Here is a 15108-nt window from a genome sequence, read left to right on the forward strand (position 1 = left end):
AGTGAACAAAGTTTTTCCGCTATCTTCTCCGGCAAACAGAATGTCTCGTCTATCACTGAGGCTCGTCATTTGGTGGTCTCCATCAAAGGAGACCACCAAATGACAGAAAATTGAAAGGTCGTAATCGGTGACCACCATCAGTGGAAATCCGTATGAAGGATGGGTCACTTAGGTGACAGATCATGAACCGTCTAGGTGACGGTTTTTGAACCGTCTTACACATCGAACCTCAGTCGAGAGGACCAGTCACACACCACCGAGAGAGAGAGACGCCATAATGGAAGCCTATATACACCGACATGTTGCTCTCATCGGACGCACATCGGCGACGATGGCACTTGAGGAAGGAGACGGCAGCGCGGGGATGGTGAGTAGAGTCCCAAACGGATCAGACGGTTAGACGAGAAGCTTGGTTGTGAGCAGCCGAGAGTGGCGCGACCAAACCGAGAGGAGATCGGTGTTGTGTGTGCCGGTGTCCTGTGCTCTCGTTGGAGCGTAGCCAAAGCCAAGAGCATGACATCTTGCTCTCTGGTTGTCCCGCACCATTGTACGTGCAAGAGCAATAAACGCTCTCATGGCCCATCCAACCCAAGTGTTATCATTGGATATACTTATTTCATATATAAATAACAGGAAAAATAGAATATTTTTGTTTTCATTCTTTTTCATTTTAGTGCATATGGATTAAATAATTAGATATGCATATAAGAATGTTTAATATGCATTAATTTTTATACGTGAAAATTTTAGTCAATTATTTTGATGTCATATTTTGGTTTACATTTGAATAATTAAGTAATAACCACAACATTCTTAATTATGAAAAATGTCTAGTGACATTAAGTTTAGTCACATAAAGTCAATGACATAAAATTTTGTGATTAAACATGGAAAGCTAATAATTTAACCTCACGTGGTAATTTTTATATTTAAGTGATTAATTAGAATTGGATAGGAACATTTAAAACAAATATTTAGTCGCCCATAGGCCTTGAAAATTCCTATAGAGATAAATTTACGAAGCCATCATAAAGTGATATAAATCATTTGTGTTATAATCTAAGCCTACTCACATGTTGATTAATTTTTTTGAATTTACTTACATGGGTAAATTTTCAAGTTTTGGTTTCATTGTATGTTTTAGTAAACATTGTTGTTTATTTTGCAATTCTTCAAACTTTATCCATTCTGAATTTTTATTCCTCCAATATTATTCCTCTCAATGGTAATAATTATGATGATTGGAAGGAGAAAATCGTCCTTGCATTGGAGTGCGGAGTCAAGTGGTGGAGCCTAATTAATGCCTTACGCTAAGTGGGTTGCGGATTGACCTTCGTGGTAAGGTCAACATGGGGGTTGAAAGGGGGGCGGAGCCCCCATCCGATCCACGATATATTGACTGTTGTTTCATTAAGGGCAGTTTAGGAATTTCATTCTTGTAATGCGGTTTCCTAGTTTTCTCTTTAAATTGGGGGTTGGCTGCTATTAAGGCGATTTCTTAAGTTATTTCATCTTCATAGTGGATTATTGCAATGGTAGAAGACAGGACATAGTCTCACCATGAGGCGAACCTGTATAAACCTTGTTGTGTATTTTTGTGTTTGTTTTTGTCCTCCTTCCACATTTCTTATTATTGCACTCATTAGTTTGGAATTAGGGCGTACAATTCCTAACATTCGGTACCTTGATTTGGCATTTCGGGTGGATGAACCTCCATGGCCCATGGAATCAAGTACCCAAGTTGAAAAAATATCATTTGATCTCTGGGATCGATTAGATCGCTTATCTTTTATGTTTATAAAGTCTCACATTGGGAAAACTATCCGTGGATTCATCCTTGATTTTGCCAAAGCAAAAGAATATCTTCAAACTATTCAGAATCAGTTTGAGACTTCTGATAAAACGTTAGTGTTGGAAGACAGGGCCCAAGCCCACATGACCAAGGAAGACTCACATATCCAAGTGTACTAGAAGATGGGCCCAAACCCATAAGATCATGAAAAACCCATGCATCTAAGATATATTGACGACAAGTTCAAGGCCCATAGATCAAGGAGAAGGCTTATAGGCCCACATATATTGATGGCAGGATGGTAAATAAAGGGTCATCTCATAGAGATGACATTGATGTAATTAAGTTAAAGTTCCAGGGTTAAATCCTTAAACCATAAACCCTAAGTTCAGGGGTATTATTATAATATAGTAGTTTTATTAATATATAAATAGAGCTTCAGGGGGCGGGTTATAATCAATTCCATAACCCTTCTTCCTCTTATCTTCACCCAATGACTTTTTTTCCCTTTTTCTCCATGAGCTAAATTCATGGAGACTTGAAAATCAACATGGTATCATAGCTTTGATATTTAATTTTCTCATATTGTTTTTTTAGTTAGTGAAATTCGTGGTTTATTTTAATGGTATTGTTTTTCTTTCTTTGGTTTATTTGTCTTCTAGAGTATGATGAGATGGAGTTCTATTTTTTTCTCTCATTAATCTGCCGCTGGTATTGTTTGCTTCCCACCTCGATAAACTGCCTTACCCGTGGTATATAATATGTTGTCTCCACTCTTTAGAAAATCCATGGCGTCTTCCTGAGTAGTGTTTCTGGTGCTACTGGCTGTCGTCTTCGCTTAACTTCACCGCCCGTCTCGCTTAACTTCTCCGACAGTGTGCTGCTCGCCATGGCTACTCTGTTGGAAGCATGCGCCACAATTATTTTCGTTCTGGAGGAAATAATTCCCTTGAGGAATTATTGCTGTTAAGCTGAGGTCTGTTTTACCGAAGGTCACGTCACCATTATCGGAGACGATGACACCATGAATGTTAGAAGATGCACCAGTCCAGCTTACCGTCCTCTATCGAAGCCTTACCATCACCGCCGCTGCTACTGCTGCTGCTGCCAATTTTTTTTTGGAGGCCGAAGACGACGACAACTTGCGAAAAAAAACTTCTCTCCCCAAGCCGCTTACTCCATCCTGAATACTGTTTCCGGTGAGTTGTCTTCGTCACCAAATGCATAAAAGCGTTGGTGTCCAGGAAGAAGATATACTATTGCTGCATTTTTTTTTGTCATTCTCCGTTTGGCCGCGGGGAAAGACGACCCACCGCTGCCGGAGAAGATGGAAGTCGGGTTGGAAACTTTCTTTTCAAGTTTCCGCTCTGCATCGGGGAAGAAGAGGGTTGGAAACTTTCCTTCAGAGCTCCCTTCGAGCTCTGTTTCCGTTGAAGAAACCGAGGAGGAAGACGAATATTTCACTGTTCAAATATTAAACACGAATTTATCAGTGCTATGGCCTGTTGGCGCAACCTGGACTCGCCGGAGTCATTCCAGCGAGGCCGAGTCAACCTAGCGCCCGAGTTCCCAGCCGTCCACTGTTTCAGCACCAGCCAAACCGAGTCAACCCATACCAACTTGGACTGAGTTGACACTTATTTTTTGCCTCGGTATACATGCCCAAGTTTTATAAATATTTTGGCGCAACTCGGTATATTTTTCTCATGTTGGAGTTTTATTGTGAAGAATTGACTGATTATTCCTTGGTCAGCATATTATTTTGTACAGCTTTGTGCCTTAAATTATTTCATGGGTCAATTTTACAAGGATTGTTTTGGGACGTGTTTAATGGGCACGAGCCCATTTCAACTGATTCTATATTGTCTCTTTTGGTTGGGAGTCCATGACGGAGGAACTTCATCACCGTAAAAAATATCAAATTTATTTGTGGTTGGGAGTCTATGACGGAGGAACTTCTTCCCCTTCAAAAATATCAATTTTTTGTGGTTGGGAGTCCATGACGGAGGAACTTCATCCCCGTCAAAAATATCAAAATTATTTGTGGTTGGGAGTCCATGATGAAGGAACTTCATCCCAGTCAAAAATATCAAAAAATTTGTGGTTAGAAGTCCATGACTGAGGAACTTCATCCCCGTCAAAAATAACATTTTTTTTTGGTTGGAAGTCCTTGATGGAGGAACTTATTATTATATTTATGGTATTTTTCCTTATTAATATCATATATTACTCTACCACTTAAGAGTCGTTATCCTGTGGAGGTGGACACTTCCGAGCAATGTCTTAGCGGCTAGGAGTGATTTACTTTCACATATATTATACCAGTTGGGCCTCATGAACGAGAGCACCAGCGTGAGGCGGAGTGTTGGAAGATGGAGGCATATTATATAAAAAAAAAATTTATATATCATTTGCAGCAAGCTAGAAGTTCATGCTATTGTCTCACCCCCAGCTTGAGAGGGAGTGTTGGAAGACATGGCCCAAGCCCACATGACCAAGGAAGACTCACATATCCAAGTGTATTAGAAGATGGGCCCAAGCCCAAAAGATCAAGGAAGACTCATGCATCTATGAGATATTGAAGACGGGCTCAAGGCCCACAAATCAAGGTGAAGGCCCATAGGCCCATATACATTGATGGAAGGATTGTAAATAAAGGGTCATCTCATAGAGATGACATTGATATAATTAAGTTAAAGTTCTTGGGTTAAAACCCTAAACCTTAAGTTCAGGGGTATTATTGTAATATAGTAATTTTATTAATCTATAAAAAGAGCTTTAAGGAGAGGGAAATAATCAATTCCATAACCCTTCTTCCTCCTATTTTCTCCCAATGGGTTTTTTTCCCTTTTTCTCCATGAGCTAAATTCATGGAGTCCTAAAAGTCAACAATTAGCAAGCACCATGATGACGAAAATGTGTTCCATGATATTTATAGGCACCAAAGGTGTGCGTGAGCACATCATGCAGATGTGGGACATTACCGCTAGACTGAAATTGTTGGAGATTGAGATGTCTGAGTCATTTCTAGTTTACTTCATCCTTTACTTGCTTTCGTCTGAATATGGACCGTTCAAGATCTCTTACCACACACATAGGGATAAATGATCAATTAATGAACTCCTGACCATGTGTGGACAAAAGGAAGGGAGGCTGAATCAAGAAGGATTGAACGTGCAAATTTAACGACTCGTGGCTAGAAATCATTTAAGAACGAGAGGAGAAAAGCCCCTTTTAATTAAGTTAATAAAGGAGATATCAAATGTTTCTTTTGTAAGAAGAAAGGACATAAAAGGAAGACTTGTCCCAAATTCAAGCATTGGCTTGAAAAGAATGGTAATCTCATATCTTTAGTATGTTTTGAATCTAATATGGTTAATATTTCTTAAAACACTTGATGGATTGATTCTAGTACTACAATCCATGTTGCTAACACGATGCATGGCTTCTTAAACCAACGAAAACTGACGAAAAGTTAAAGTTCCAACTATTTAGGAAACAAGATGGGTTCATATGTGGGGGCAGTTGAGACTTATAGACTTGCCCTTAATTCTGGTTTTGTTTTAGACTTTGAAAAGACCTTTTATGTTCCATCCTTTTCAAGAAACCTTATTTGAGTTTCTAGACTTTTATCTTGTGGTTTCAGTTTCAATTTCCTTACTAATTTCCTTCATTTGTATAAAGACAATATTCTTGTTGGAAAAAGTATTTTGGATGATGGTTATTTAAACTTCTTTTAAATTCTACCCTTAATTGTAGTCTTGTAATTGTGCATGGTACAAATGTTGGCATTAAACATGGTATTATAAATGAGAAACCCTTTATGTTGTGGTATAGGAGATTAGGTAATATTTCTATTGTTAGAATTAAGAGATTAGTAAATGAAGGAGTCATTGAGGCTCTTGACTTTAGTGATTTTGGTACTTGTGTGGATTGTATTAAAAGAAAGCCCATCAAAACTCCGAAGTTAAGCACGCTTGGGCGAGAGTAGTACTAGGATGGGTGACCTCCTGGGAGGTCCTCGTGTTGCACCCTTTTTTTCCCGTTGTTCCTTTGCCACCAGCTAATTTCTCCCTAGTAATGTTGCGGTTAGGGGCGACAAAACATATTTGCATATATAGTTTGTTTTCTTTTTTAACGGTTCAAAATATTCGGGAAGAAGAGAAGAGGGGGAAATAGTACGATTTTGTTTTATTTTCCTTTATTAATGCAATTTGGTTCAGTTTCGACACGGACGATAAATGTTTTATTCTTTAATCGAACGACATAGCACTCCTTTTTAATATTGTATATTTTGATTTTTGCTTAAGATTTTAATTTTTTATTTTATTTTTTGGAGGGAATATGGAATAGACCAACAGAACATGGGTGGAGAGGGAATCCAGGGAAGGGATTGGTAGGATGGAGAGGGTAACACAAACGGGTGCGATCAATAAAATTGGGCACTTTGATAAATGTGGTAGAAAGAAAAAATTCTGAGTAAGATAGGCAAGCTAAAAGATTCTGCAATTTTAGTTAATGTAATAAAAATTAGTTTACGTATTCTCTTTCTCGATTGAACAAACCCATCAGCTCAGAAAATAGCTTTCAAACACGAAGAAAATGGAATTTTGAGCATAAATGATGCTAATATTGACAAATTTCAGGTCACCTTTGTGCACACTTTATTGAAATCTACTGATGAAGGGCAGGGGGGGTCAATTTGTCGTTGGAGATGAACTTCAGCCGCATTATACAGTTCATCTCCTGACGTGAGTCAGTGGAATACCAGAGTTCAAGTCATCTAGATGACTAAGATGAATCCAAAATCATCTCTACGGTTTAAGTTATGGAATCTGGTTTCCGCCTGTTTTTGCCAATCATGATCAACCAAACGGCAGGGTTCGAACCCTCGTCTATTTTTCCCCCTCTCTCCTGCACCCACTCTCTTGGTCTCTTCATTTTTTTATTTTTTTTCCCTCTCTCCCTCATCCTCTCTCGTCTCCCTGTGGCCCCCGATCTCTCTACTCCCTCTCTCTTCTCATCCATCTCTCTCCAGTTTCCGTCTCTTTGTGGCCTCACTATCCCTTATCCATTATAAGTGATGGGACATCCTTTAGCGGTGAAGGTGTAAACCAAGTACTTTGGGATATTTGTTTCTATTTATTTTCTTGTTTCCAGTGAAAACAACCATAATCATCCTTGCTCTAGACCAATTCCTACATATATTTATTTCCTCTTTTCTATTTAGGCTGTTGGGCTTGTCTTTCGTGGACAGCGAATTTGGTTGGCTGCCATGGAAGCTCTGATGTCAAAGGGGATGCGTTATGCTAAGGAGGTTTGATCTTTCATCTAAAGACTTTATCACTTCTTTTGTGTAAGGACTTTAACTCAAAATCTTGGGATTTTTAGTGATTTTATCTGGTTGGTGCATTCTAGGCTTTTCTTTGTGGTTGTTCTGTTGGAGGTTTATCATCCATAATGCATTGTGATGAGTTCAGAGAACTCTTTCCAAGATCAATAAAAGTCAAGTGTCTTGCTGATGCCAGGATGTTCCTTGATGCTTATGGCTTGCTTTTTTCTGCTCTTTTTTTTTGTATTATTGTCATCATGAGTGGAATCAAGGGGTCATGGATCTTGCTTTGTTCTAAAGGTTTTTATCTCGAACAAAAATACTAGGCAAGCATGATATTATGCCAAGGCTATTGATTATGTGCTTGCTTCTTGCTAACTGCAAATACTTCAGGATCATCATAAATGAGCACAATAAATGAGAATTGATATGCATAAACTCTTTCTTGCCATCCTTTTGTACATCACATAAGGATCCAACTTCTGTAAATTCATCCTTCTTTTTTATTCTCTCTTTTACTCTCACATAAAAACATATAAACTGGAGATTGATGTATGTGGTTCCAACTTTGTTGTAGTGTTTCTTCCCTGAAAATTTTGTGGCTAATATTAAGACCCAACTTTTTCTTCTGAATGCTGAATATGATGTTTGGCAGGTAAACTTTTGTAGATTCTGAATGATCCTTTACTGAATATGTCTTCTTATGTTTTGAATTTTTTCTTATCCATTTTTTTTTGTTTTTTTTTTTTTTTGGTACAAGCTAGTTTGTGTCCACTATCAGCTGATCTGCATGGTGAATGGCATACTTGCAAGTTAAATTATGAAAGGTGCACACCAGAAAATATCAGATTCTTCTAGAGTACTTCTCTTTCACTGTTATTCACCTTTTATACTTTAGTGTCATTTATGTCAATAATTGGCCACGAAATGCCTTTGAAGCTTTGGTGTTATCTTCTTAAATAGATTTTAGGAATAAAATGCTTTCAGCTATTAAAGGGTTCTCAATGTCCATGCAAAATGGGTTGTTTATAAATTCATGTTTTGCCCATTGCCAATCAGAGAGGCAGGACACATGGTTTGCCAACAATTCTCATGTCATCATGGTATTAGGATTGTCTCTCCTCTCCTCTGTCAAACTTAGAGCTGATATGTCAAGTGGCAGCCATAGCCAAACAGTTCAGTTTATGGGTGTGGTTTCAATTTACTCTTTATCTATTTTAATTTTCATTCACCAAGTCTGGGGAAGAAAAGAATGGAAGAGTGCTTTGGTTCAAAACTCTGTCACTATTTTGCTCATAGATTCTCATTCAAAAACAAACATCTGAAATTTGTTGACAACAGAGAATCGTTGTAGCTGTCGGTGATTGGTACTTTGATCGAGCTGAAGTAAAGATGATAGACTATGCATACCCTTGTAGCCAGAGTTGTCACAACCTCATCTTTCATTGAAGAAGTCAGCATTGGATCTCTTCACTATTATTTGCACTCGATTCATGTGCATATTCATATCAAGAAGATTTGAAGCAAAAAGGTGTAGAATATGAGACCCAATTAGCATCTGGCTGTTACTGCAGTGTCTAGCATGTTAATTCTTGTGCTCTCTATAGGAATCTGCTTCCCCCATGCAACTAATATTAAAGAGGGAAGTTATTGTTTCTGGTTTTCTAGTGAAAAGGGTAAATAATAAGACATGTATTAAGCATGGGAAATAGATTAATAAGAATCTTCTTAAATATATGTATGCAAGCTCTTTTGTCCTTTTGTCGGATTTAGAGTGATTCATGACCGAGTATAAGAATATGGCTATTTGTCACTGCAGAAAAACATAAATGATAGAAAAATTGTATTATTTTTATCAAATTTTTCTTTCTAATGGTAGATAAATTCCCTTTAATCGGTAATTAGTCCAGTCGCTTACTATTGAAGTACTAAGAAATTTATTTACATAACTGTCAATCAAATCAGATCATGAGAGATAACAAGAGCAAAGAGGGCGATGGAAGGCAGTTCCCTACAATCATGCACCCACATATAAAAGATCAACATTATTTCATGGAAGCCAAGTAGTCAACCATTACACTTTCATTAAAAACAGAAACATAGAGACCTATTATTTGATCTTGAAGACAAAGACCACATGTGCATTGTACACTGAAAAATCTGTTCATATTGTAGTTAAAAAAAAACCTTTAGTACTGGCAGAAAGGAGTGATGTCCCAAGTCTAATCCTCATGCAACAAGAACTACAATGTCTAATTGATATTTTTTAATAAATGGGAAAACATCCAGAAAAATCAATATATATCAAAATAAAAGATCTACGAGATGTGGCATCCAATTGAATTTCACATATGAAAGAGTTAACAATACATTAGCCAACTGTACATCATGAACCAATAAGCTATACTTACAGAACTTAGAATTCTTCTATAAAACATTTACTTAACAAAATTTCTGTAAAACCTGTCCTATGAGTGCAAATTTTGGGGATAACCACTGCTCTTATCCACCTTTGGAAAGGGACAAATTAATCGCATGTGGGTAGGAGCCACTGAGAAAATTCCTCGGAAGGAAGACCAAGCCCCGTCTGAGACTGCTGAAACGGATTCATGTAAGAAATCGGAAGATAAGCGCTGTTGCTTCGTTGAGGCTCCATCTCACTGACGAGCCACAGATTATGCGAGTGATCAACTGTGGGTTGCGTCTCAATTTTTCTGTCTGATGCTCCTTCGCACACCAGTCCCATTCCCTTGGGAAATTCCAATCTCTGTTTCGCTTCTTCCCGTTTGCCAGAAATCTTGTAAGACAAATTCCGCAGAGATTCTTTCGACGAGTTGGCGGTTAAAGTGGTTGGATGCTTACGTATTTCTTCATTGCTTCGATTACGGTACCTTGTGAGGATGCGAAGAAGTTCAGCCTTATTTGGAGGCCAGGAATGAGGAGAGAATTCTTTCTCGCTTTCGGGAGGAGAACACAAGAAGAAGACGTCAATCCCGCAAAGCAGAGACAATTGATGGCACTTCTTCTTCACCCCTTCGACTCGCTTCTTGAAAACCTTGCAGCGAGTCCTTTCGTCGCCGATGAACTTCATCTCGAGTTTAGATCTGACCATGGCAACTGTGCGAAATCGAAAAGAAATTTGAGGAAACTGTGATAAGAGCGAGGAAGAAGCAGGAGTGAGTGCCAGTAAAATGTTGACTTTTCTATACTTTTCCCCTTTCCGGTTTCCACCCTCTCGCAAGACCCAACGCAACTCACGGAAGAGGACACGCAGTTCGCCAACGGTGAGGTCACCTGCTATTCGGGTCGACCGCCAAAGTGACTAGCCTTTTTCCCGCCAAAAATATTTTCAAAATGTTATTATATGTGCCAGTTTAGATGTCCCTCGCCCCCTCAATAGTGAGATACAATGGTAATTGTTCATTGAAAAATATTCCTTTCAAAATGGTTTATGCTTGAAAAAAGGCTACTTTCAATTTCAAAGGCAGACAAGCCCAATTTTAGTGCATGAAAAAAAGAAAGAGTATTAACTATTTTAATGGTAGCTCACAAAAATATACTACTTCGGTCAATAAAAACACTTAACTCACTCTGACTGTTGGGTGCACTCTTGTTCTATGCAGGTAGTTCAAGTATAGGAAATGCCCTGAAGTGATAAAAAAAATATATAAAATTAAAAACAATCTTACCTCAAGGACACTCATAGAATCCCAACATATGGCCTAACTTACTCTAATGAAAGAAGACTAGTTAAAAAGAACAAAAAAAAAGAGCTTTGAAAATAACTTAAAAAAGAACAAAACAAAGGGCTTTGAAAATAAGGGAAACTTAAAAAGAAATAACTTAAAAAGAAAAAAAAACAAGAGCTTTGAAATAAGGGAAACTTCTTTCCAAAAAATGAAGATGGTTTACACTTGTGGTTAAAAAGCCTACTTATATGCAAACTAGGGATAACAATCCTTATCCCTTCATCTTACATGGATCAATATGATCTTCCCACCTAAGTATGAGGTTTACCCCTTTATTTAGATTCAAACTTGGCATTATCACAAATGACTAAATAAGCTCTTAAAGTCTAATACAAGAGCATTTGAATTGATCCAAGTTAAAATTTTAAATTTTAAATGAGACAAAGAAACTGATAGCCATCCTCTACCGCTTGAATGCACGCATGCCAATCACTTGCATACTAGCCTTGCCCATGGGGCTCACCCACGCACCTCACCTACATCCACACCCACGCTTGGGGCAAGGGTTGAGTCGGGATTAATTAAATAACCCATTTAATGTAATACATAACTATTTTGATCATTGATAATACCAATTAATTATTGACGTTATGTATTTTCTAATCAATTAATTACTAATTAAGTAAGAAATAATTAAATACCCGATGATTTGTGCTAATTAATCGGCCAAGTGACCTATTTAATGTAATAACTACTCAACTATTTAATAGAACAAGTAGTAATAACTTACTTATCTTATTAATTAAACACATCTTAGTGATATAATTAACTAATTAATCAATTCAATTAATTTATTTAGTAGGATTAATGGAGTCAATGCGAAGAACCAGAATGACATACTAATTGATGGTAGCTAATAGTAGTTAATTAATTGGTAATTAATTAATTTATTAATTAAATAATTACTTGATTATTTGCGTTAATTAACAAACCAATTTACTTATTTAGTGTAGTAACTAATCAATTATTTAATCGAATAGGTAGGTAGTAATTACTTAATCATCTAATTAAGTGAACATATTCTTATTACATAACTAACTAATTAACTTGGTCTGTAGGATTAATGGAGTCTGTAAGAACCACAATGACATACTATTTGATGATAGCTAATACTAGTTAATTAAAATAATATATTTACTAATTAAATAATTATTGATTAGGTAAGAAAATAATTAAAAACCCATGATTTGTGGTAGTAAATTGGCCAATTGACCTATTTAATGTAATAATTAATCAATTATTTAATTGAATAGGTAGTAATTACTTAATTATTTATTAATTATATTAATTAATTGAACTCATTTTAAATATAAAGTTGAACACATTCCAATGGAGTTGGTATGAAGAACCAGAATAATTTACTATTTGACTGCAACTAATACTAGTTGATTAATTTGTATTTAATACATTTACTGATTGAATAATTACTGATTTGGTAAGAAAATAATCAATTACATGACGATTTGTGGTAGCCAATTGACATATTTAATTATATAACTAATCAACTATTTAATTAAACATGCAGGAGTTACTTAATTAACTAATTAATATATTTATATAATTAAATAATTATTTCACTATTAATTGATTCAATTAATTTTTTAGTTTTATTAGTTATTTTTATTATAATGACTAATTACTTTTTCTCCCATTATTATTTTTCTTTAAGTTCATTTTTTTATTATTATCTAATTTTTATTTTATTTTTTTCCTTATTTTCCCTTTTATATTTTAAATTTTATTATTTTTGTAGTTTTCTTTTAATCTTTTCTTCTTTAGATTTTCACATTTTCCCATGTCAACAAAGTTTGTCCAAATGGCGCCACATCAGCATGTCCATTAAGGAAAGAGGAAAGAGAATGAGGAAATGAGGAATTTTAGGTTTTAAAGGATGGGCTGACATGGCGCTATACAGACAAGCTTTACTAACGTGTGAAGTTGACCGATCCTATGAGGATTCCAAAGGTTGAAATAAGATAATTTGGTTAATAAGTTTAAAAAGTCATTATTCAGATAAATAAAAATTTTTAATCCAATATTCGGGTACAATTCCTTGAAATATAATAAATATAATAATAATTTTCCACAAAATCCTTCTTATTACACGAGTTGCTAGTTGGGTGTAATTAGATTGGACAACTACAAAATCCTTCAATAATTTTTGTGAGAAAATTTTACTTTTGTACAATGGTCCCCCACCTATAAAGTAATATTTAATTAATCTATCTAATAATTACATAAAAAATTTAAAGCAACAACAATTCAAAGAAATATTTAATGAATTTCTTCATTTGAATGTTGAAGATTAAAATATAATTTTAGTTATTGAAATTTATGTTTCAATTGCATAATTCTAAACTTTTTTCAAGCGATCCATTTACTTTTCTCCATAGCACAACAAGGTGCTTCTCTAGATGACAAAATTCAAAATATTGGCACTAGTACTACATCATGACTGAAAAACTATCAACTGTGAAATCTCCAGTCAGCGAAATATCAAGGAAAGTAGAGCTCCATGTTTAGCAAGTATTACGTAAAAAGAAACTCTAGGGAAACCAGGATTTCAAATCAGACTAGAACAGGTAGCCTCTTCGGTTTATATATAAGAGGTAGGACTTGCTATCTTCTGCCTTGTGGGATTGCCGGATCATACCATCTCCCTTCAGTCCACGTCTGATCATGCTTTGTTTTTGCATCTTGGGGATCGACCTACTACTATAATATTGTTTTAATCTAGGTTAGCTTGCCTGAAGACATCTCACTTGAAATTCTTTCATGTCTACCCAAGAAATCACTGCTCAGTGTATGAAGCTATTTTAAGGAAATGGCAGAATCTGATCAAGAAAGTTAGCTTCTTTCACTGCCATATCTATTGACTTCGGTTTTGTCTATCTCAAATACTACGAATATGGCTTCATACGCGAATGTATGTTCTGTCGCTTGGACGACAAAGGAGCACTCACGCTCCAAGACTCCCTTGTCTTCCCTTCACATCACAACATCAAGAATATGGGTTCATGCAATGGCGTCATCTTCTAGTTCAAGAAAATCCACACCAACTCAAGCTCAGTGACTATCTCTACAATCCCATTACCAAGCATCTCTTGACTCTTCCTCCACTCCCTCCTTTCAGAATGGCCCATGACCCCTTTGATAGTTGTTTCCCTTTTTTGGGTTTAACCCATTGTTAGGTAGTTTCGCTTAGATGTAAGGATAGTGAGCAGTTACAACTTCTTCCTATTTTAATGGGAAAGAAGGGTTTAAGGATTGTACGTTAAATGGGATTTGGTCTAGAAATAAGCCTGAGTTTTCTACATCAACGGGACTTTGGATAAACTCGACATTTCTCTGCAAATTCCTGGAATTTTATCTACCATGACTGGAGGTATGCATCTTGCGCTTCCACTTTTATTTTTAAGAATTTATATTTCTTTAAAATTTTGGTTGAATCAGACCAGAATCTCTCTTCTTGATTACAATTCCATTATTGTTTTTGTAAAATATTATCTATATTTTTATTTTGCAGTAAAAAAAAATTTATATGTCATTTTCGAGGTTAGAAGGACATAGACTTACGATGAAGCATTGTGAGCCCCGTGCATCTTCGATCTCCATTGGTGGCATGTGCGACTGTCAATACATTGTGTGCCTGGTGGATCTCAAAAACGCTGGCTCTCCCCAGCTAGATAGCTTCCAAGAGAGGCGGCGATGTTTCCGAACTATGTCCCCTACCAGACAGGATGACTGAATTGGTGTGCCATAGTAGGTTGTGCTCAGTGCGCTGGAGGTGCCGGGACTTAATGGGAACCGATGCGCCCATGGGAAGAAAATGCCCAGAGCCAGCCGTCAGCCGTCGTTCGGGTTTACAGAGGGGAGTGAAATGATAGGGCTTGCTGTGTGCGCTGATGTTAAACCATCGACGTGTTGTGAACATTTTCTTTCCGACTCCCTGGTTGTCCCATTCTCACTTCCAGTCGCCTGGACACTGGCGATGCACACAACTGATTCTCGATTGAGAGACGTTGCTTCGGTGGGTGGCATTGAGCACTAGACAGTGCATCGTGTAGGAATACTTTAAATAGAATTTTGAAACCATATATGAAATTCATAAACAAAATCGTACCTCCTGACATGGTGTAAACTTTCGGCGAACAGAGCATCTCCGGCTAACAAAATGTCTCGTCCATCATAGAGGTTCATCAATGGCAATATTCAGACATACCTCTGCTAGACCA

The 15108-nt window shown here is 36.7% G+C and overlaps 1 protein-coding gene and 1 pseudogene across 1 annotated transcript; one reads left to right on the plus strand and one right to left on the minus strand.

The window, feature by feature from the left end:
* The first annotated feature begins 277 nt into the window (after positions 1-277).
* Positions 278-8573, plus strand: LOC137963253 (pectin acetylesterase 12-like; annotated as a pseudogene).
* A 1078-nt stretch (positions 8574-9651) lies between these two features.
* LOC137963254 (agamous-like MADS-box protein AGL14) lies at positions 9652-10236 on the minus strand. The gene has a single exon (XM_068810414.1). The coding sequence runs from the start codon at positions 10234-10236 to the stop codon at positions 9652-9654; it is 585 nt and encodes a 194-aa protein (XP_068666515.1).
* Positions 10237-15108: the final 4872 nt, after the last annotated feature.

The sequence above is a fragment of the Aristolochia californica genome, unplaced genomic scaffold, assembly GCF_029961685.1.
Source record: "Aristolochia californica isolate CCGP_79_NKW_82.1479 unplaced genomic scaffold, dmAriCali1.0.hap1 SCAF_4, whole genome shotgun sequence".
NCBI lineage: Eukaryota > Viridiplantae > Streptophyta > Magnoliopsida > Piperales > Aristolochiaceae > Aristolochia > Aristolochia californica.